The following is a 23,504-nucleotide window of genomic DNA, read 5'->3' on the forward strand; positions in this document are numbered from 1 at the left end:
CTTTTTACGTAATTAATTCACGTGCTGGACCTGATGTGAAACTGGTCGAGGGCGACTCTTTCCTGCCCGGAGGCAGTTCAAAATTAATTCGTAAAAATATTGCATTTTTGACTTCTTGTATGTAAGTCAATGGTATTTTGTTCAAACGGATAGCTGCCTGAGGCAGGACTGAAAGCCCAAGGGGCTCCGTGCACCTGGACTTGACAGGTCCTGTAACTTTAACATCGGCAGCTGAAAATGAGATCGATTTTAGTGGTAAATATTGATTTTTCTTCTTCAATTTCTTCTTTCTTTCTGAGTAATTATTATCAGATTAGACCAAGCAGTACTGGTCCGCTCAGAGAACTATTGAAGCAATTATTTTTCTCTTTGTCGTAGATAAGGATATTATTAGTCACAACTATCCCACAGATCACTACACACACATTATAAGATGTTTGATGGGTTGTTGACAGATCAGCTTTTTTGTCGGTCCGAGGGGGAGCATATCGTCTTTTGTTTCATATTTATTAAATATAAAACAAGGACCGACAAAAAAGCTGGTCTGTCAACAAACCACCAAACATCGTTTTTGTCATCACTTTGGTAGTGAGAAAATAGGTGCACAATCAACCCAGGGAGCCATGCTTTGAAACACGGGTTCCGTCCTGAGAACCACACGAGTCCCGGTTTGATAACCACTGGCAATCAAAGCTGGCGTGTAAAAGCAACTTTCTGTGTTTTTGAGTTCATTAAATGTTGGGATGAATATGTCAGGTTTGAGGATGTTTAGGCTAGGGGGGGGGACCCCCATAACCTCCCCGGTAGTCCGGCCCTAAGTAGTTTTGTTTTTTGTTTACTTTTGCCAGTTTGCCAGTTCGTTTTTGGAACTTTGCAAAGCAGTGTCGTGTCGTCTGTTTAGGTCTTGGGAAACACCAATGAAAAGAGCCGAAGAATCCCCGAGCGTTTCTATTGGGTTTGCTTTTGATTATCCATGTTTATTACCAATTCAGTGCCCCATATGGCTTTTTGACCAATCAGGACGCTGACCCTCTAAATGTTATAACGTTCAGGCAGGGACCCTTTTTGTTTATCACGCTAAAAATTAACAAGACAAAGTAAAAATGTAATTCAACAATATCAGCGTGATTTATTCTAAAGAATGACACTTCAAATGCTGTCAGGTAATACTCTCTTTATCTAAAAAATACCGAAAAGCGAGTTTTGTCGGTGGGTGCGTAACGGAAGAGCAAGGCACCGCCCATCGTCTAAGTGTGCAATGCCGACCGCTCACTTGAAATCTAAATGATCAAAGTTCGGAAAAATTAAGTGAAATTGCGCCACTCGCTTTACATCAAATGTATCTTTACGTCATTTCCCATCTGTCTGGAGTCGGTTCTAAATCTGTCGCTCTCTGTTCAACGAGAAAAAGCGAAGCAACCGAAACGAATGGTTTATCTTGTGAGATTGTTGTGTGTCAACGGCATTTGACCTGTGAATATTCATCACGTCAGGTGTGTTAATCTGATTGGCTGACTCAGGTCACGAGAATTCTTTGACTGACAGGCATAATCAGGTAGAAGCGCTCAAGTTCACATTGCGGCTGTTCTGTCTAATTCGCGGGGTTGCTTCGAAATTTCTTTTGGTCGAATTAAACGGTAATAAAACCGTTATTTCTAATATGCTGACTGTTAGCAAATGATAACAGACATGTCTCACAAACGATATCAGCATAACAGACATGTCTCACAAACGATATCAGCATTCGCCTAAAAGGCTCATGCTTGATATCTTTTTTTTCGACATATCTTGTTATCATTTGCTGACATATCTTGTTATCATTTGCTAACAGTCAGCATATTAGAAATAACTCATAATAACCTGCTTCCTGCAACTATGGTAACCGGGGATTTATTGCCTGGGGAACATGAGATTTATTTCCCAGGTGCTTGTGAATGAAAACTCGTGAAAATGATGACAATGAGTGTTGTCAGCCAAAGGAAACGTAAAAGACATTGTCAGATAGCATCTCCCACAAAAATAAGATCAACATTTCTCAACGCAATTAATAAATATTGCAGTTCTTATTTAATATATCAAACACATTTAAAAAAATCTTTTTATTCCACTTTTGTTGAAAACAAACATCTGCACAATTACATAGTTATAGTTTTTATACCCCAACACAGTTGTTTCCTCTTGTATTTCCTTCTTTAGTCATTTCTTTCAAAATTATTAACACAATGCTTTCAGCGTTTTCATAGATTAACTTTTAGCATAAAGAAATTGTATTTTACCCAACACAGTTGTTTCCTCTTGTATTTCCTTCTTTAGTCATTTCTTTCAAAATTATTAACACAATGCTTTCAGCGTTTTCATAGATTAACTTTTAGCATAAAGAAATTGTATTTTTAATACTGAGACTGGTACACAAGATCTATGCTTAGATTATGTTAAGAATAGTTTATCATGTTTGCCCATAGGTCGGCCCATAGGTCGGCAACCGGCGCCTATGGGCATCCATGGAGATTTTAACGAAGGCTGAAAGCAGCAGCGAAAGCTTTGGTTTTGCCTCACAAGACAGGAATAACAAGTCGCGTAAGGCGAAAATATTACATTTAGTCAAGCTGTCGAACTCACAGAATGAAACTGAACGCACTGCATTTTTTCATCAAGACTTGTAGCATCGTCAGTCCACCGCTCGTGGCAAAGGCGGTGAAATTGACAATCCAGAATAGCGCGGTAGCTGAGCGGGATAGTACGCTTTTCTTTATCTCTATACTTTTTAACTTTCTGAGCTTTTTTTTTTAATCCAAACATATTATATCCATATGTTTTTGGAATCAGAAACCGACAAGGAGTAAGATGAAATTGTTTTTAAATCGATTTCGGAAATTTAATTTTAATCATAATTGTTATATTTTTAATTTTCAGAGCTTGTTTTTAATTCGAATATAACATATTTATATGTTTTGAGAATCAGAAAATGATGAAGAATAAGATGCAATTGTTTTGGGATGGTTTTAGAAAGAAAAAAAATTTAATTACAATTTTCAGATTTTTAATGACCAAAGTCATCATGCAATTAAATTTTAAGCCTGCAAGCTGAAATGCCATACCGAAGTCCGGCCTTCGAGGAAAATTGCTTGGCCAAAGTTTCAATCAATTTAATTGAAAAATGAGAGTGTGACAGTGCCGCCTCAACTTTTACAAAAGCCGGATATGACGTCATCAAAGACATTTATCCAAAAAATGAAAAACACGTCCAGGAACTCTCATGTAAAATTTCATGAAGATCGGTCCAGTAGTTTACTCTGAATCGCTCTACACAGACACACACACACACACACACACACACACACACACACACACACACACTCACACACACACATACACCACGACCCTCGTCTCGATTCCCCCTCTATGTTAAAACATTTAGTCAAAACTTGACTAAATGTAAAAAGGGGACGTAGCTCATAAGGTAGCGCGCTGGCTTTGCAGACAGTTGGTCGCTATCAGCGTGGGCTCGATCCCCACGTTCGGCGAGAGATTTATTTCTCGGAGTCAACTTTGTGCAGACTCTTTTCGGTGTCCGAACACCCCCCTGTCACTCAGACATACGCACGAAAAAGATCCCAATTTCACAGCGACACGAAGACACGCATGCATCATCTCTCGTCTCTGATTATCATGATCGTATTTCAATGACGAGACAAAGCCAATGTTGGTGTGTCGAAGAAGACAGCCACTGCGGGCTGTTCGAGTCAAAGTATCACATGTCACACCATACCTTCAGCGTATTATCAATACCTGTCCCAATATAGGTCAATTGGTCTAAGAGGACGTTAAACCCTGATAGTCAGTCATGAATAAAAATAGCTGTACAGTAACGTAACACTTTCTACCCCACCTATGTTGACCAATTTTTTGGTAGCCGAGACCAGCTGTGCCGCAGCAGGTCACTCAGAATTGTAGTAACTGTGTAGAAACTATGTATCAAGACGCTGGAATGCATGCGTTAGATCGACGTTACAAGAAGCGACTGAAGCTAACAGTCTGAGCAGATATATCCGTACCTGGTCAGATAGAGCCATATGAGTGGGTACGGATATATCCGTACCTGGGAGACAATGAGTTTAAGTACGCGGCAGCATCGCTGGTCAGTGCAGCTGGGCTATAAAAATGTTGGGGCGATCGAGGCCACTGGACCCAGCCATGTTACGTCGCCAACTCCGGGTTGGGTACTATAATACCGGAACTGATGGCCTTTCCTCGCCAGTTAACATAGCAACACTGCATACATCTTCCTGCGATGTTATTATCAAAACACCCAAAAAGATCTGTCACCAAACACATTACTTAAAAGCGTCCGAACTGAAACACTCTGGTGGAAGTGGTACGAACGGACTCCTACTATGTCAAAATCAGTACGAACGTAAACAAAACTATTCTTATAGTTCCAATAGGTCCAATATTACTCGTAGGCGTACTTTGTGTTGGGGCTGTTTACCCCAGATCAAGAGAATGTGTACGAACTGAATCGCTTTTTGCACGAACGGAAACCGTTTTTGTTTTGTACGAGCTATATCAAGGCGTACGAATGGAATCAGCATGAATTTAAAAAAAAACACGGTACAGTACTAATCTATAAACTTTTGTTCAAGTGAATTGTCCTAAAAGGCAATATTTGGGGGGCTCATGTGCAAATAAGAGGTCAGTTTTGATTACAGAGCGAGAAAAACTAGAACATGTTGGCACGCGTGTGTAATCAGGTCGACTTGTACACATAGCCCAATCAATTTGCTACCTTATTCTTGCAATATCACGAAAAAGCGCTGCCCACACGATTGACCACAACGTGTTTGCTCGAACAAGTGCCGAAAATGAAGGCTGTATGAACGGAAACATCCGGCGTAGGAACGATATAGCCGGAATCAGTTGACACACCGTGTCACTACTTTCTTCCCGATGTGTAGCAGACGATGACATATGACATTTTCCCTCGCCTCCGGCGGTAGCGTGGTCAGGTAGAGAGAGGCTACACACAACATGACTGGCCTTGACAAACCGGAAGATACTATGTTAACTGGCGAGGAAAGGCCATCAGTTCCGGTATTATAGTACCCAACCCGGAGTTGGCGACGTAACATGGCTGGGTCCAGTGGCCTCGATCGCCCCAACATTTTTATAGCCCAGCGCGCTGGATTTGTATTCAGTTGGCCGCTGTCAGCGTGAGTTCGATCCCAGGTTCGGCGGAAATTTATTTCACAGAGTCAACTTTGTGTGCAGACTCTCTTCGGTGTCCGAACCTCCCCCCGTGTACACTACATTGGGTGTGCACGTTAAAGATCCCACGATTGACAAAAGGGTCTTTCCTGGCAAAATTGCTTAGGCACAGTTAATAATTGTCTACCTATACCTGTGTGACTTGGAATAATAGGCCGTGAAAGGTAAATATGCGCCGAAATGGCTGCAATCTACTGGCCGTATAAAATTTCATCTCACACGGCATCACTGCAGAGCGCCTAGAACTGTACCCACGGAATATGCGCGATATAAGACTCATTGATTGATTGATATCAAGTTAATTTAGGGCTGTACTGCAATTGCCAAAGAGAAATAATAAAACAGGAGAAACAACTCAGTATCATTTTAGCAATGCGCCCCCTCCCCGCATTTCTCATGATGTCCGAGCGCAAAGAAACAGTGCGCGGAAAACGGAAGAAAAATCAAAACTTGACTAAATGTAAAAAAGAGCTTTTCGCTTTAATACGAGTATTTGTCAATTTGTCAACAGACCAAACATTCAGCAACAGACAAAGCATTTAACGCAAGCGGTGCTTAGCCTACACATGAACATTGAAACCAACACAAATGTTAAAAAGAGAAGCACTTACAGCAACAAAAACGCTAGTACTCAAGCGCACACACACACACACATCGCTCTTCAAGCAGCTGTCAGTCAACACGAGCGAACACAATCCTGTAAACTTACCTGCAAAGACAATGCAGCAGGCTGCGAGGTAAAAAGCCCGTGTACGCATCTTGCCCCTCTTTTGGCTGTCTTCGGTTGGAGTGTTTCCTTTCCTCACCTGTCTTAAGCCTATATCCACCACTCCACCATCACACACCGGCTTTTGCGGCCTCTGCCACTGGCGCAAACGGGTCGCAGCGCGGAGGCTATAAGGGGCTACGCTCACCTATGTAACTACAGCAGGGTCGCACATGCACTTCAGATTATTGAGGTAATGATATATGCGTGCAACGTGTACCTGAGTTCGCATACACGGCGTCAATGCCGCGCGTGTCATTGATATTTTAGTGAGAAAAATAGGGGAGCTTAATTCCGAGTTGACATTAAAGTTTGCAAGTTCTCTCTCTTATCCGAACACTTAAAAAAAAAGTTTAAATGAAGTTTAATGAAGTTAAATTGAGCATTACTACCCAGCATTTTGACATAATTCGGATTTTTTTCGTTCAAAAAGCGATTGCAATTTTCGGAAACAGTAACCTTCTACTCTCAGAGACAATTTGAATTATTGTCCTTGTCGTGTTTGATTAAAATGTATAAGTTGTTCTGTGAGGTGGGTGCAGAGAAATTAAAAACAAATAAAGAATAAATGTGTCACATTAATACTGAATCATATCCATAGCATGTGTCAAAATTGTATTGTACTTTTCAAAATAATTAAAAAAAGAAAAAAGGAAATAAAATTTGAGCTTGTAGAGTTCGAACCGCTGAACTCCGGGTTCGCAGTGCAACGTCGTAACCATTACATCAACGAGTCAACTCAATAAACTTAACAATTGAAGAGATATAAAGTGGAACGCATCGATGCGATCTCGCAGCGATTGAAATCTTTGGTGACCAGTATCTGCTATTTGCACTAAAATGATTGTGTTTAAAACGTAACGATGACCTTCCTATGAACATGAACACACGCGCAACACATGGGAAGCATTGATTGATAAATGGCCGTCTACAAGCGTTGACAAAATTTGATATGAAGAGACAATGCATTCCTCTTTGACAAAAGAGCGGATTGTGTCCCTTGAAATACATTGCGCTGATTGGTTTGTTGCACGCTGCAATGACACTGTATGCGTCAAAAACAGGATTCATTCTATTCTCCAGCGGCACTGCCGCGCCACCGAATTCTTTTTTTTCCCCAACCCGCTACACGTTGCGTGAAAAAAACCAGGGCAAGTACTCGTCATAATCCCTATCATGGCGCAGCATGTAGTGGCAGTCGCGCAGGTGGAGTTTGGGCCTAAGGCCTGCTGACCACGAAACGTCATAAGCATGTCATAGCCGCGTCGCTGCATCAGTGCGTCGGTTATGACGAGCACTTGGTCTGGGTTTTTATTTCAGTCAAAGTGTAGCGCGAGTGAATTTTTTTTTTAATCGGCTGCGTGGCATGCCGCTTGTGAATAGAATTGATCCTATTTTTGACGCATGTTGCGTGCAACCAACGAATCATAGCAATGTATTTGAAGGGACACAATCCGCTCTTTTGTGTCTTCGTGTCAAATTTTGTCAGCGCTCGTAGACCGCCATTTATAAATAAATGCTTCCCATGTGTTGTGTGTGTGTTCATGCATACCACAGTCAGGTCGTCATTACGTTTTAAACAGTCATTTTGATAAAAAAACCAGATACTTATCACCAAAGATTTAAATCGCAGCGAGATCGCATCTATGCGTTTAAAGTGTAACTAAACAAGCAAAAAGGAAAAACATCGTTCAGCAACCTTTACACTTTGATATGAAGAAGGGCCTCATATACTGTCGAACTGCGAAAAAAAAAATCTTTTTCTCTCACTCGGACACTGTTTGACGGACATGTGAAGTGCGCGCCAGGAACGACAATCTTCTTAGTTTACCTGATTAATGCCCTTAATTTTTGGTTCTGGTACTTTCAGTTCCGGCTGTTGTCATCAATCTACCAAAATAAAAGATCAAACGGAGTTTTCGATTTTTATTTCATGGTTCAGAAAAATATTGCTTATTTTCTGAAGTCAACCGTTTTAGCGAATCTTTCTTTGATTCTTAAAAGTCATTTCAGATTTTTGAAAAATAGTTAACGGTTAGTAATTACCAATATATCGTAAACAAACATATCGATAGGTTTTGGTAAGAAGACACAAGTGCGATGAATGTGGTACCAGTATTTTTGTGGTAAGTAAGGATGCATTTCTTTGCTGTAAGCACATTTACAATGCACATTTAATCTGTTTAGCAACATAAACGAAAGCATGGTACAGTGCCGCTTGTTTGTGGTCTATCTTTTCGCGGCAGATGCGTAACAATTAGGGTCTCAGTTGGAAAAAGCTGCTCGGAACCAGAGCAGATTTGGCTTGGGTTCTTTGAGTGTGAATGATCGACGAGTGGCTTGACATTTTTAACGAATCATTACTGTAGCCTACTTGAAACCATCATCTGTTTCTGAATTTGTCATCAGTTATGATTGAGCAGTCTCATAGGAATCATCCATAAAATGTTAAACCGAAAAAGGGCAGACGATTCTGAATCACACAGGCTGCTGTACAAAATCAGATCTAAAACGATATTTTGAACTGCGACGTCTGCGTAAATGCCCTGTAACAAAATACCTTGTCCTGGTCATGTGTATACACAGCAGCTTCTATTGGGAAGATCAGTATTTTATATTAATCACAAATACAAGATTAGAAATAGTTCTGAAGATCGCCTTTGATTTCAGTTTCAGCGGCAAACTAGCAGATCTGTCCAAACCGGCATCGTTTCATGGTTGAAACTTGAATAATCCCAAATAGATCTGAGTGGGGGTAAGTTTTATAGTATTTCAATTTTTTACGGCAGTTTTATTTAAAGATAGTGTAGTGGATGTCTCTGGTGAAGACTACAGTTATATGAATTTTTTGTTGTAATATTAAAATGATTGTTCTTTATTTACACAATTGAATAATTTGTATTTATTTGTTTGCAGATGACGGCATACTGAGTGCTCCAAGAACATACGCCTGCTGGCATTTTGTGTCTTTTCTGAAGACGTCGAGGCAAGCAGAAGTCACGGTCCTGGCCACACATACACAATGACATGAACAAGAAATGATATTTTTTCTTGGGCATATCCAGTATTAAAACTTTATTACCATGCAAACGCAACGATTAGAATTTAGAGAAGGTCATCGGTCACACACACACACACACACACACACTGGGCGGATCCGGAGGGGGTTTCCGGACCACTTAGGAGCCGGCCTTTGTATTCTAAGTGACGATTTTGGAAAGAAGTTGGCTAATTAGTTTGCTCAGGTTGCGCCACATCGATCAATTGTCCTTGTTGTGATTCAAATTTTTCTTCTTAATATATTTACTTTTTTGGAAGGTGAATAAGGGGATGTTTCTTGGCTCAGATTGATCCATTTTCCTTGTTTTTATCAACATTTGTCGGAACACCCCCCCCCCCCCCCCCCCCCCCCCCCCCCCCCCAAGGAGGTTGAACGCTTCGCGTCTTCAACTAAACGCTTTGCGTCGTCAAATTGTCCATAAAAGAAATTTGGAAACTCCCCCTTAAAAATAATGTGATTCGCCCCTGCACACACACAAACACACACAAATAGAGAAGTAATAAATGGATACAGTTTTTTGACTCACATGCGAAGCAAAAGTGAGTTTATGTACTCACCCGAGTCGTCCGTCCGTCCGTCCGTCCGTCCGGCCGTCCGGAAAACTTTAACGTTGGATATTTCTTGGACACTATTCAGTCTATCAGTACCAAATTTGGCAAGATGGTGTATGATGACAAGGCCCCAAAAAACATACATAGCATCTTGACCTTGCTTCAAGGTCAAGGTCGCAGGGGCCATAAATGTTGTCTAAAAAACAGCTATTTTTCACATTTTTCCCATTTTCTCTAAAGTTTTTTAGATTGAATACCTCACCTATATATGATATATAAAGAAAAGTAAGCCCCATCTTTTGATACAAGTTTGGTTTACCTTGCTTCAAGGTCAAGGTCACAGGAGCTCTTCAAAGTTGGATTGTATACATATTTTGAAGTGACCTTGACCCTGAACTATGGAAGATAACTGTTTCAAACTTAAAAATTATGTGGGGCACATGTTATGCTTTCATCATGAGACACATTTGGTCACATATGATCAAGGTTAAGGTCACTTTGACCCTTATGAAATGTGACCAAAATAAGGTAGTGAACCACTAAAAGTGACCATATCTCATGGTAGAAAGAGCCAATAAGCACCATTGTACTTCCTATGTCTTGAATTAACAGCTTTGTGTTGCATGACCTTGGATGACCTTGACCTTGGGTCAAGGTCACATGTATTTTGGTAGGAAAAATGTGTAAAGCAGTTCTTAGTGTATGTCATTGCTAGGTTTAGTTATTTGACCTTGACCCTGAAGGTCAAGGTCATGTACAGGTCAAGGTCAAGCATGTGAGTCGTATGGGCTTTGCCCTTCTTGTCTTTATTTAAATTACAATCAGATGTGGTCGTAGAACAGGCACTGTAAACAAAACCTAGCATGATATACCACTTGTGTGATGTTTCGGTCAATATCTTTATTTTCCTTTCAGAAATACATTGGCGTTTTGAATGTCAAGGGAAGTGATACAAATGCTGCAGCGGGCTATCAAGAACGCGAAGGCAAACAAGGTAAATACCTACTTCTGACATTAGTTTACTTATTAACTCTTTCTATACTGGCCATTATCTCCCCAGTCTCTCCCCAGAAACTGGCCATTTGCATGGGTTTGCAAAAAAATTCTCAAAAATAAACAAAACAAGATGCAGCCTTCAAACTCATAGGTTTTATTGTGAATATATTGCTAAAACATATGCCAAAGTTTGGTTTCATTGTTGTGAAAAAAATAAAAATATGATGTCCAGAATTTATGGGTATATTTTACGCAATACGAAAAAGGGGGTATGTATTTTGACTTAGAAGCATTTTTTCTTATGAAGGCTCTGTTTGCAACAAAACTGTTTCTGTTTACTTGTATGAAGATTGTGCTTACACAAAAACATAACAAATACCAACTGATTTTCCATTTGGTGGTCATGAAAGCATTATGAACATGTCCGAAAAATCTGATCACACACCATGTGGTCGACATGCAGACCTGAACGGCCAGTGTATGGTGGCAGAGTTGGAAAATAGGAAAAGTCTTGATGCCAATCCTTCATCAAAAACCGAAGAAAATCGTCATTGTAATAAGTTTGCTTTATTCTAAATCAAACGACTAGGATAGATGACAGACACAACGACAAACACATTCAATTCTATGTAAAACATACACAATGCTCACGTTAACCCCTTCACTGCCCACCCCGTATGTAATACGTGGTCATTTTCGGTTTGTCCTACGCCCATAACCGTATCTCATACGTGGGATTTGTGTCAACAACATTTCAGGACATTTCTGAAAACTAAAAGGGGAGGTAACCACTGTCCAAGTACTTGTAGGGGTTCTAAACACAGTTCTTTCCCATAGACCGTTCGGTTAATGCTGTTATACTGTGGCATTGAAGGGGTTAACAAGCTGGCCATAACAATGTGCCCATCGTGCATGAAGTGTGGCTTTGGTCGGATCAGTAGCCGTGCTTTGTCTGCGATACTAAACATGAAATTTTGTTAAAGCGACGATTTAGCAATGTTGTTGTTGCTGCTGCTGCTGTCTGTTCTTGTCACGACATTTCGTTTTTTCCCTCCTGATTCTGAGAAGAAGCTGTTTAATTGTGATATCAGGCCTAGGAACCCCTGATTTTCACTTGGAGCATTCTCAAAGAAACTTAGCGTATGTTAAGAAAAATGAGTGTACTCCACACTTTGTCTTTTGTTGTTCGTTGTCGTTGCATGTCTACCGTTCCACAGCCACCTACTATAGCTGATGGGGTCTATGTCGACCAAAAGAATGGGATTCACTGTTGGTCGAGTTCCTGTAGGTGGATTCTCTGTTTACCTAAGACTTTAAAATTGGCAATCTTGTATACAGGGAATACCACAGGGTGTAGTTCCTGTAGCGTTTTGCTAATATCAATGAAAGTCACGTGATGCTTAGCGACATCGTTAGAATTTCATGTTTTTCGATCTTTTTTTGATATTTCTTAGAAATTCGAGTATGGTTTGCAAGTTTTATTGAAAAACTGCACCCTGTGGGATTCCCTGTATACTAGATTGCCAATTTTAAAGTCTTAGGTATACAGGGAATCCACCTACAGGAACTCGACCTACAGAGAATCCCACTCTTTTGGTCGACATAGACCCCATCAGCCCTACTATAAGTGCAAGTGTTAAATGACGTATTTCCACAAAAGACTGCTTGCAGATAATCATGTGATGCCAATGACAGGTAAGGACATGTGGTAATACATACTACGTTTTGGAACCAGGGAAAATGCAGCACAAATTATTTATCAACCAAATTGATTGACTTGTGCACCACGACAAAAGTTTTCTTTGATCCATAAAAGGTCTTTTGCCAGAAAAATTGCTCTGAACATCAAGTACCCTGCAAGTTGTCACACATTTACATTATTGAAATAAAAAGAAAACTCACCAGTAACCAGGTTAGGTACGTTAATATCTATAATCAATATCTCGGCACGTTACTGCCTTCTTCGGGATGGTAAGCTGAACATTATTGAACAAAATAATCGGTTTAGATTGTATACTTTGATTCCTGAACGAAGAAGCAGAGGTACTGCATACAACTAGGACTGTAATATCAGCTTTTGCCTGAAACACACACACATACACTTATAAAATTAGTGCAATGTCATTGTATGAAGCCAGAACAATCACTAACTTACATAGTTGGTCACACAATTACCCATCACTGAACAATAAATCGAAGTCGGGTGGATTCAATGACTAAAGCAGTAAAGGCTTTGAAAAAACCCTCATCACAAAACACTCTCTCTCTCTCTCTCTCTCTCTCTCTCTCTCTCTCTCTCTCTCTCTCTCTCTCTCTCTCTCTCTCTCTCTCTCTCTCTCTCTCTCTCTCCCTCCCTCCCTCCCTCCCTCCCTCCCTCCCTCCCTCCCTCCACCCATTGCACCTCGGTTCGACCGAAGCTAAGTTAAGAATAAATTCCTGTTGTGCAGCGGGATAAAGTATTCCCTCATACCTCGGAGATATACCTTCACTCGCTCGCAGCGACGTCACGTGACATTTTAGATGGTGGAAAGAATGCTGTCGCTTATCGGCACTGGGTGCAGTGCCTTTGTAGTGCACTTGCACTAGAACGGCACTGGGTCCAGTACCCGCTCCGGCGTCGAAGCATTTTCCACTAAAAAGTGCACAAAATTTGACCTATTTCGTCGCCTATAGGGGACGGAAAGAATGTCATTTCAATGGTGTGATAACGTTCTTTCCGTCACGTGACGTCGCTGCGAGCGAGTGAAGGTATATCTCCGAGGTATGAGGGAATACTTTAACCCGCTGCACAACAGGAATTTATTCTTAACTTAGCTTCGGTCGAACCGAGGTGCAATACCTCCTCTCTCTCTCTCTCTCTCTCTCTCTCTCTCTCTCTCTGGAAAGTAATTTATTGACCTGTGGGTTATTTGCGTTTGTATACACATTAACTATGTTGAAAGAGATTGTCAAACAATATTATATGGGGTGTCTTAAAAAAAATGTATATCAACAAAATCTGTCATTATTATCAGGCACACGGTTTTAACAAAGCTATGTCACAGAATGCAACATAAGTGGCTTAAAAAGTCGTGTTTTTGTGTGTGCAGGATATTCGCTAGGACAGGACCTCAAGCTGAACCAGCACAACAGCGATGCATTCTTCCATGGCTTCCACAAAAGTCTTTCACCTATAGCGGGCATTGCATACAGATAGTCCAAAGAGGGTCAGGGTTACCCTAACCCTCCTTTTTAAAAATTCTTTAGACCAATTATCCCTCTGTTCCCATGTTAAACATGGAATAATTCTGGACAAATGCGAGGACGTTAGCTTTTTTTTATTTTATTTTTTTTATCATTTTACTTATCATTAAAACTTGTTTAGATTTCGATTCGTAAACCATTTGGTTTTTTTAACTTTGTTCATCTTACCACAGTCACTTCGTTGTTTAGATTTATCATTAAATTTGTTACCATTATGCAGGAAAAATGTAGAATAAAACCAGGAGAGCTTTCGGTAGAAGATATTTCCTGTGTCAAAAGTTAATGCTTATTCTGATTGATGGGTGCTCCAAACTAAGTTATTTTGACTGCCTTATTCGAATTCATTTCCAAGACAGGGCTGAGAAGTGGAGAAGCTTAGGAGAATATCGTAAAAATTGTCTGGGTGTTTATGCAAAACTTTCGAATATGTCAGATTTTACTTTAGAGATTTTAAATACTGTTAACTGACAGAAATGCTATAACTTCTACACCAATTGACTGGATAACTTCATATTCAGCATACTTAAACTTGATTTTATGCATGTGCAGTTCACAAAGTGGCAAATTTGTAGGTTAAATTATCTAACTTTTGCATCACCAATGACACCAACGCTTTCGTGTCTGAGGATTGCCCTGAACCTAGCTGTAACTGCATGCTTTCTTCAGGTCATCGATAGCCTGGGGGTTGAAGGGGATGTTTTTACATACTCAGACATTCAAAATAATCAAAAAGGTAAAAGCCTGAAGGGTTTAAATTAGGTAAAAATGGCTACCGCTCAATGTCAAAACTCGTTCTGTTTAGTCGACCCCCGAATTTGGAGAAAAAAATTAAAATTGCACAAAAGTCAGACCATTCAATTTACAAAATTGCCACTTACTGGAAAGGCAGAACATAAACTGAAGTTAATGAATGCCATATATAAAATAATTGGTTCAACAGATGCAGAAGTAATTTGCATGGTTGTGGGTGTCCTTTTTAGGGGGGTCAACCCTGTAGAAGAGACGATTTTCTTTAATTATCAATCCGTAATATATTGTTTGTTATGCATACAAGATTAACATTGACAAATACTTCAAGACTCCTCATTGATCTTAAGAAATGTTGTGGTTTTTTTTTTGTTACTGACTGATTCACTTTCTATTCACTTTACTCTACATAAGTCACGACAAGAAAAGCAAGGGAGGTAATTTCTTCGGAAGAGGTAATTCTCTCCCCTCAGAACGATTGTTGTAGTTTGTTTGATTTTGTTCCCTTCTAATAAGTATTATTTAAAATAGATCTTTACAACTTGATGTGAAAGGCGCAGTACCCCCCTCCCCCCAGGATGTTAAATTCTAGGTTGTGTCCATGTAAAATCCTGATCCTAGTCAAGATCCGAGTTGGTTTTTCATGCAACTGTGCCTCTTTATGCCACTCAATTAGACATACTTTGCAATCCATAATTGCACGAAACTAAGTACAGGAAATACGTTGTTGTCGTGTTTTTAATATTACATAATGAAATAAAAAATGTCACAACTGGTTTCGTGTTAGGCTTTCTCTCTCTGTCTGAATCTCATAATTACTTCCTTCTGAGGCCTGAAATGTGTTGCAGGCATTGTTCAGCTTACATTTATTGTTACAATTTTTGTGGATATGTTATTAAGTGTGTCTGTGTTTCTATCATTCGTTATCAGTGTGGTTAAAAAAAAAGCACACGTCAAAGTAATTTACCCTTCATCATTATCAAAACATGCAGATACAGGTAATAAATATTTGTGATACTTTAAACAAATACAATGTTTGTTTGTTGCGTTTTTTCTTTTTTTCAGAGCAAACACACATCGTATTTGTTCAAACGTGTATATTCTGCACTTTCTAATACCCTGCATGGATCTCCAAATCAAGAATAATGAAAAGTCGTCTAATAGCCCTGCAGCACTCACACGAACATGATAGAAGCTTGCATGCATGCACCCAGGCTCGCTGTCTTCGGCTAAAAGAGCTTACCGTTGGATCTTCGCTCAGACAAATGTAGCTGTCTTGTCCACTTGCTCCTGTCGCATAGATCTGCAATGTGCAACATCATCTTTGATTAATAAGTCTGAGGCACAGACAAACACACACACGCGCACATTTGCGAGAGAATGCACGTCAGTCTATTCAATCAAACAGTATAAAAACATACCACAGACGTGGTGGTGGAAACTGGACATTCGCCGTATAACAAAATCAAGAGATTCATTTGTGTGTGTATGTTTAATCAAAAGTTCATCTTGCGCACATTCAGTCTGTATTGTAACAGGACCCATCCCGTAAAAACTTCGAACAGATCTATTAAATTCTGAAATCCTTGACAAGTTTTTTTCCCAATCATCTGTATCTGACCGAAGTAAAAAAAATAAAAAAATCAGCCAGTACACGCATCTACCCCCTTACACGACAATACATATGTGGCGAAAAAAGGAATCGAGAGGGGGGGAACAAGGAATAAATTAGATCCAGAAATAATTCCACTTCATCATTCCAAAATTCAAGTGTGAAGTGATCAGATACTGTGGTAAAGATACGTGCTTAGTATCACAACTGAAAATACAAGCCCTAGGGTTTTAAATCAAGGAAGCAATTAAAGTTAAGGAAAGATCAACAGAAATGTCGAGAACATGTAAAATATTGTACTTACAATCCGTTTCAGCATGCTCTTCGAATCTAATAATCTCCCAGTCAGCCTCGTGCTTACGACTACGACAGGATGTTGCCTCTCACGCTGAGCCAGTACATTTGGAGTGAATTCAAAGGCCAGAGATGCAGTACAAGCACATTAGTTAGATCCAATTCATTTACATTGCTACCTTGCCCAATTTATGGCTATTTCTGTTGGTAACATCACACATGTGGCAAGCAGTGCTTGTTGCCGACTTTGCTGGGACAGGCAGCAGACGATTTTATTTAGGAACCAAATTCTGATTGGTTAAAACATAAAACCGGAACTCAAAGTACCACTTGTTCTTTGCAAGTATCAAATCAAGAACAGATAAGCAGGTAAATCTGAAATGGGTTCAACACTTTTAATAAATCGTAGTAAATCAGAAAACACAGTAAACGTTTGAAAAATCATCCAGTATCGCTTCTACAGGTCTATACTTGGACAAAACATAAAGCAATTCAGTAAAGCTGACACTTCAAAATGTCTGTTTAGTTACACTTTAACTTTGTGTTTCTTTCATTGTATGCTGACTTCAGTTGCCTCCTTGGTGCAATGGTTAAGACGTGGCGCTCCGAAGCCGGCGGTCGCCGATTCGATCTTAAATTTTTTTTTACGCTTTATGTTTATACATTTTTCTCCTGTTTTCTTTTTTAAATAATTTTGGAATGGCAGTATCAGTTGGCGGGTTTTGGGCTGTACCAGAAGTGGATTAAAGTAAAAATGCTCAACCCCCATTACTATCAGTCGACACGCGGTAATACGTATAACTATGCACTTTGACCTTTTCCTGGGGGTATCCAGTACTAAAAATAGAATACGGGATTCTGCGAAAGCAGTTCAAGGTCACTTACGACCTAAACTCGGAGGCAAAAGAAACGCAAATAAAGGATGCGTTAATTAAACCTTTATGGACTTGAAATAAAAAGAAAATAATGATACTAGCATGTTCTGCACGTGTTGTTTTAGCGGTCTTATCTTGTCAGAACCGTGTTTGCCGTTATCTGGGTCACACGTGAGGTCTTGTTGACGGGGATCCCAAACCGTCATGGGGACCACTTTCAGCACATGCACAATGTGGAAAAGCAGCTTTTCGTGTTCAGAGTGTTCAGGCAAGCTGTACCGTACTCACAAAACTGTTACAACATTCATTTCTGCGACACAGGCGCGATGCCGAGACTATCACCAGATCAGCGCCAACAGGCGATCGGGAGACTTGATGCCAGACAATCAGTTCAGCAAGTTGCTAGGGCATTTGGAGTAAATGTCACCACGGTTTATCGCCTGCAGCAACGTTTTCATGCCACTAACAGTACCTGCGACTTACCAGGACGTGGCAGACCCCGGGTAACAACAGCCCGACAAGATCGCCATCTTGTCCATCAACACCAGCGAGATGCATTCGAAACTGCCGCCAACACAGCCCGTAACACATTTGGGGTGCATGGACAACCCGTCAGTGCCAGAACTCTACGCCGACGCCTTGGTGGGCAGAACCTGGTAAATCGGCGTCCTGCTCGACGTCCTGTCTTGACAGCTCAGCATCGCCTGGATCGTCTAGCCTGGGCCCAGCAGCATGCCCACTGGCGCCATCGGGACTGGCGGAGGGTTCTTTTTTCGGACGAGAAGCGCTTTTGCCTGGAACCTGGCGATGGGCGTGTCCGGATCTGGCGAAGACCTGGACAGCGGTTTGCTAACAATAACATCCTGCAGCATGATCGATGGGGAGGTGCCAGCGTCATGCTATGGGGCGCCATTGGTGTCAATGAGCGAGTGGGACCTGTCGTGTTTCAGAACGTCGGCCAAGGTCGTGGGAATGGTGTCAACGCAGACCGCTACATCAATCAAGTCCTGCGTCCCTGTGTGGTTCCATTTGTCCAGAGGTACCGGAACTGCCTGTTCCAGGAAGACAATGCTCGTCCCCATACTGCACGTGCTACCCAGGACAGGTTGCGTCACAACAGCGTGAACATTCTGCCTCATCCTGCTCGATCTTCGGATCTCAACCCAATCGAACGCTTTTGGGACATCATGCAAAGAAGGATTAATGCCCTTGCCCGGAGACCCCGCACAGCAGCAAAACTGCGTGCTGTCGTGACCCAGGTGTGGGCTCAGGTCCCTCAGCAGCAAATTAATCACCTTGTCCTCTATAATTATGTACCGGAGGTGCGCCACAGTCATCAACGCCCAGGGAGGAGCAACACGCTATTGACTTTCAACAGTCTTCAAACAGTGTTCAGTGGAACATGGCACGTCATGCTCTCATCCCAATACACTTTTCCGTATGCTTTTTGTATCGGTCAATTCGTTTCCTTGTTATTGTTAACCCGAAATAATTAATTCGACATTAAAATTCATGGGTAACCCATCTTCACTGCAGCATTTGCGTTTCTTTTGCCTCTGAGTTTATATTCGATTTTCATTGCACTACTAAACAAAAATTGGAATAAATCAAAATGAATAAAATACAAGAATAAAGAGTTCAGAAAAAAAGAAAAAATTAAGTTGTAAATTTGAGAGAAAAAAAAATAAACAAAATATACGGGACTCGAACCCGAGACCGCTGGGGCTAGGGGCTACAATCTACCACTGAGCCAACCCGGCAAACAATTCCCAAACGTGAACATAGAAAGTGGAACTGCAAACATAAACTCGGAGGCAAAAGAAACGCAAATAAAGGATGCGTTAATTAAACCTTTATGGACTTGAAATAAAAAGAAAATAATGATACTAGCATGTTCTGCACGTGTTGTTTTAGCGGTCTTATCTTGTTAGAACCGTGTTTGCCGTTATCTGGGTCACACGTGAGGTCTTGTTGACGGGGATCCCAAACCGTCATGGGGACCACTTTCAGCACATGCATAATGTGGAAAAGCAGCTTTTCGTGTTCAGAGTGTTCAGGCAAGCTGTACCGTACTCACAAAACTGTTACAACATTCATTTCTGCGACACAGGCGCGATGCCGAGACTATCACCAGATCAGCGCCAACAGGCGATCGGGAGACTTGATGCCAGACAATCAGTTCAGCAAGTTGCTAGGGCATTTGGAGTAAATGTCACCACGGTTTATCGCCTGCAGCAACGTTTTCATGCCACTAACAGTACCTGCGACTTACCAGGACGTGGCAGACCCCGGGTAACAACAGCCCGACAAGATCGCCATCTTGTCCATCAACACCAGCGAGATGCATTTGAAACTGCCGCCAACACAGCCCGTAACACATTTGGGGTGCATGGACAACCCGTCAGTGCCAGAACTCTACGCCGACGCCTTGGTGGGCAGAACCTGGTAAATCGGCGTCCTGCTCGACGTCCTGTCTTGACAGCTCAGCATCGCCTGGATCGTCTAGCCTGGGCCCAGCAGCACGCCCACTGGCGCCATCGGAACTGGCGGAGGGTTCTTTTTTCGGACGAGAAGTGCTTTTGCCTGGAACCTGGCGATGGGCGTGTCCGGATCTGGCGAAGACCTGGACAGCGGTTTGCTAACAATAACATCCTGCAGCATGATCGATGGGGAGGTGCCAGCGTCATGATATGGGGCGCCATTGGTGTCAGTTAGCGAGTGGGACCTGTCGTCTTTCAGAACGTCGGCCAAGGTCGTGGGAATGGTGTCAATGCAGACCGCTATATCAATCAAGTCCTGCGTCCCTATGTGGTTCCATTTGTCCAGAGGTACCGGAACTGCCTGTTCCAGCAAGACAATGCCCGTCCCCATACTGCACGTGCTACCCAGGACAGGTTGCGTCACAACAGCGTGAACATTCTGCCTCATTCTGCTCGATCTCCGGATCTCAACCCAATCGAACACTTTTGGGACATCCCAGCTAGCAAGCTTTCGTCGGCCGACTGACGATTTCAGTCGGGTGACGTCGTCAAATGTCGTGTGTCGACGTCCGTTGTCGCGCCGATATCGTTTTGACTGTGTGTAAAACTCAGCAAATGTACGTAATAAACCCCGACATCGGCCCGACGCAATGTTGCTGTCGATAAAAATATGCAGAGTTACGGGAGATAACAACTTGAATTTATTATCATTATTTTAGCATTTGTTACGTCCCCTGTTCAAGCGTCAGGAACGGCGTGACATGACTCTGCAAATGCGAAACTAAATTATTCATATTTGTTGACTTTTTCACATAGGAGTAGGATAATTAATTGTAAGTTTTGTTTGTATATTTGCAATCAAATACAGCATGAGCTCAAACCATGAGTTTTACATTTTAAAAATACGCCATCATATATACTTGAAATACTCTAATAGCTTTCCTTACGGTACAAACAAGATTGAGTGTGAACATGGCCGGCTAGCTGCTACTTTCCCGCGTGAGCGAAGTTTATTTGTTTTCTTAGTTCAAGTTAATATCGAAAGAAGAGACATTCTTGCGAATGTTGGACAGCACATTGATGATATGTTATCCGAGACGAATGTCGCCTCGGGATCTCAATCTGAGTGCTGGTCCCAGTGCCACGTGGTGGCGGTGATAGTTGACAAGTTAAAATTGTGGAGCCAAGGACGGATGGAAACCTACAGGTGTGTTCAAGCTGTTAACGTCAACTCGAGGACAACCGACGGATCCAGCGAGTAAGTGATTTTTCTTTTTTCTTTAATGTTAGTTTTGCTGTTATACAGTGGGGGGGGGGGGGGGGAGTACATACTGCTGTAGATGTAGATGTAGGTGTTTTGTCCTGTACAGTGGGGGGGGGGGGGGTGGAGTACATACTCATGATACTGCTGAATCTGTAGCTTTAAATGTGGTTTGCACTGTTACACTTGGGGGGTGGGGTGTATGTATACTGATGTATCTGTAGCTGTAGGTGTGTGTATTGCATTGTAACACTTGGGGGGGGGGGGGGGGTACATACTGATCTATCTGTAGCTGGTGGTGTGTTTTGCACTGATGCACACCAATCTTACATGGTCCAATCTTACATGGTCCAACCTTACATGGTCCAAACCTACATGGTCCAATCTTACATGGTCCAATCTTACATGGTCCAACCTTACATGGTCCAATCTTGCATGGTCCAATCTTACATGGTCCAACCTTACATGGTCCAACCTTACATAGTCCAACCTTACATGGTCCAACCTTACATGGTCCAACCTTACATGGGCCAATCTTACATGGTCCAATCTTGCATGGTCCAATCTTGCATGGTCCAATCTTGCATGGTCCAACCTTACATGGTCCAACCTTACATGGTCCAACCTTACATGGTCCAATCTTACATGGTCCAACCATACATGGTCGAACCTTACATGGTCCAATCTTACATGGTCCAATCTTACATGGTCCAACCTTACATGGTCCAAACCTACATGGTCCAATCTTACATGGTCCAATCTTACATGGTCCAATCTTACATGGTCCAACCTTACATGGTCCAACCTTACATGGTCCAATCTTACATGGTCCAACCTTACATGGTCCAATCTTGCATGGTCCAATCTTGCATGGTCCAATCTTGCATGGTCCAACCTTACATGGTCCAACCTTACATGGTCCAACCTTACATGGTCCAATCTTACATGGTCCAACCATACATGGTCCAACCTTACATGGTCCAATCTTACATGGTCCAATCTTACATGGTCCAACCTTGCATGGTCCAATCTTACATGGTCCAATCTTTTATGGTCCAATATTACATGGTCCAACCTTACATGGGCCATCTTACATGGTCCAATATTACATGGTCCAATCTTACATGGTCCAATCTTACATGGTCCAATCTTACATGGTCCAATCTTGCATGGTCCAATCTTGCATGGTCCAATCTTACATGGTCCAACCTTACATGGTCCAACCTTACATGGTCCAATCTTACATGGTCCAACCTTACATGGTCCAACCTTACATGGTCCAATCTTACATGGTCCAATCTTGCATGGTCCAATCTTGCATGGTCCAACCTTACATGGTCCAACCTTACATGGTCCAATCTTACATGGTCCAACCATACATGGTCCAACCTTACATGGTCCAATCTTACATGGTCCAATCTTACATGGTCCAACCTTGCATGGTCCAATCTTACATGGTCCAATCTTACATGGTGCAATATTACATGGTCCAACCTTACATAAGCCAATCTTACATGGTCCAATATTACATGGTCCAATCTTACATGGTCCAATCTTACATGGTCCAATCTTACATGGTCCATATATATATTATTGGACCATGTAATATTGGACCATGTAATATTGGACCATGTAAGATTGGACCATGTAAGGTTGGACCATGTAATATTGGACCATGTAAGATTGGACCATGTATGGTTGGACCATGTAAGGTTGGACCATGTAAGATTGGTCCAATCTTGCATGGTCCAACCTTACATGGTCCAACCTTACATGGTCCAACCTTACATGGTCCAATCTTACATGGTCCAACCTTACATGGTCCAACATTACATGGTCCAATCTTACATGGTCCATATATATATTATTGGACCATGTAATATTGGACCATGTAATATTGGACCATGTAAGATTGGACCATGTAAGGTTGGACCATGTAATATTGGACCATGTAAGATTGGACCATGCGTGACCCAACATGGTTTAAAATCGTCACCACGAGTTTTCGTCACACCCAACAATTCAAAGTGTGGTGCAACACACGAACACTATCCAATGTTTTAGCCATTGGTTTGGATGAGCACGACAAACATTTCGTCTGCTTCTAAAGGTGCTACCGCCTCAGAACCGCAGGCGCGAAGAAAAGTTCGCAGGGATTTCCCGATTGCATAACCGGAAACGAAAGGGATCGCTACGAACTAAGTTTCGTTGGTCAATCTAAAGCTCGCTAATAAGCACCATTGTACTTCCTATGTCTTGAATTAACAGCTTTGTGTTGCATGACCTTGGATGACCTTGACCTTGGGTCAAGGTCACATGTATTTTGGTAGGAAAAATGTGTAAAGCAGTTCTT

The 23,504-nt window shown here is 41.6% G+C and overlaps 1 protein-coding gene across 2 annotated transcripts in view; it reads right to left on the bottom strand.

Moving 5' to 3' along the window:
- The window catches only part of LOC138960787 (xaa-Pro aminopeptidase 1-like), a 197,196-nt gene extending 191,032 nt beyond the window's left edge, over positions 1-6,164 (bottom strand). Inside the window, exon 1 of one of the 2 annotated variants that reach the window (XM_070332438.1) lies at positions 5,975-6,164. In XM_070332438.1, coding sequence (XP_070188539.1) covers positions 5,975-6,023 — 49 coding nt within the window. In that variant the 5' untranslated portion in view covers positions 6,024-6,164. The remainder of the gene's footprint in view (positions 1-5,974) is intronic. The other variant, XM_070332437.1, reaches the window with a different exon arrangement.
- Between the last annotated feature and the right edge of the window lie 17,340 nt (positions 6,165-23,504).

The sequence above is a fragment of the Littorina saxatilis genome, linkage group LG3 (genome assembly GCF_037325665.1).
Source record: "Littorina saxatilis isolate snail1 linkage group LG3, US_GU_Lsax_2.0, whole genome shotgun sequence".
Classification (NCBI taxonomy): Eukaryota; Metazoa; Mollusca; class Gastropoda; order Littorinimorpha; family Littorinidae; genus Littorina; species Littorina saxatilis.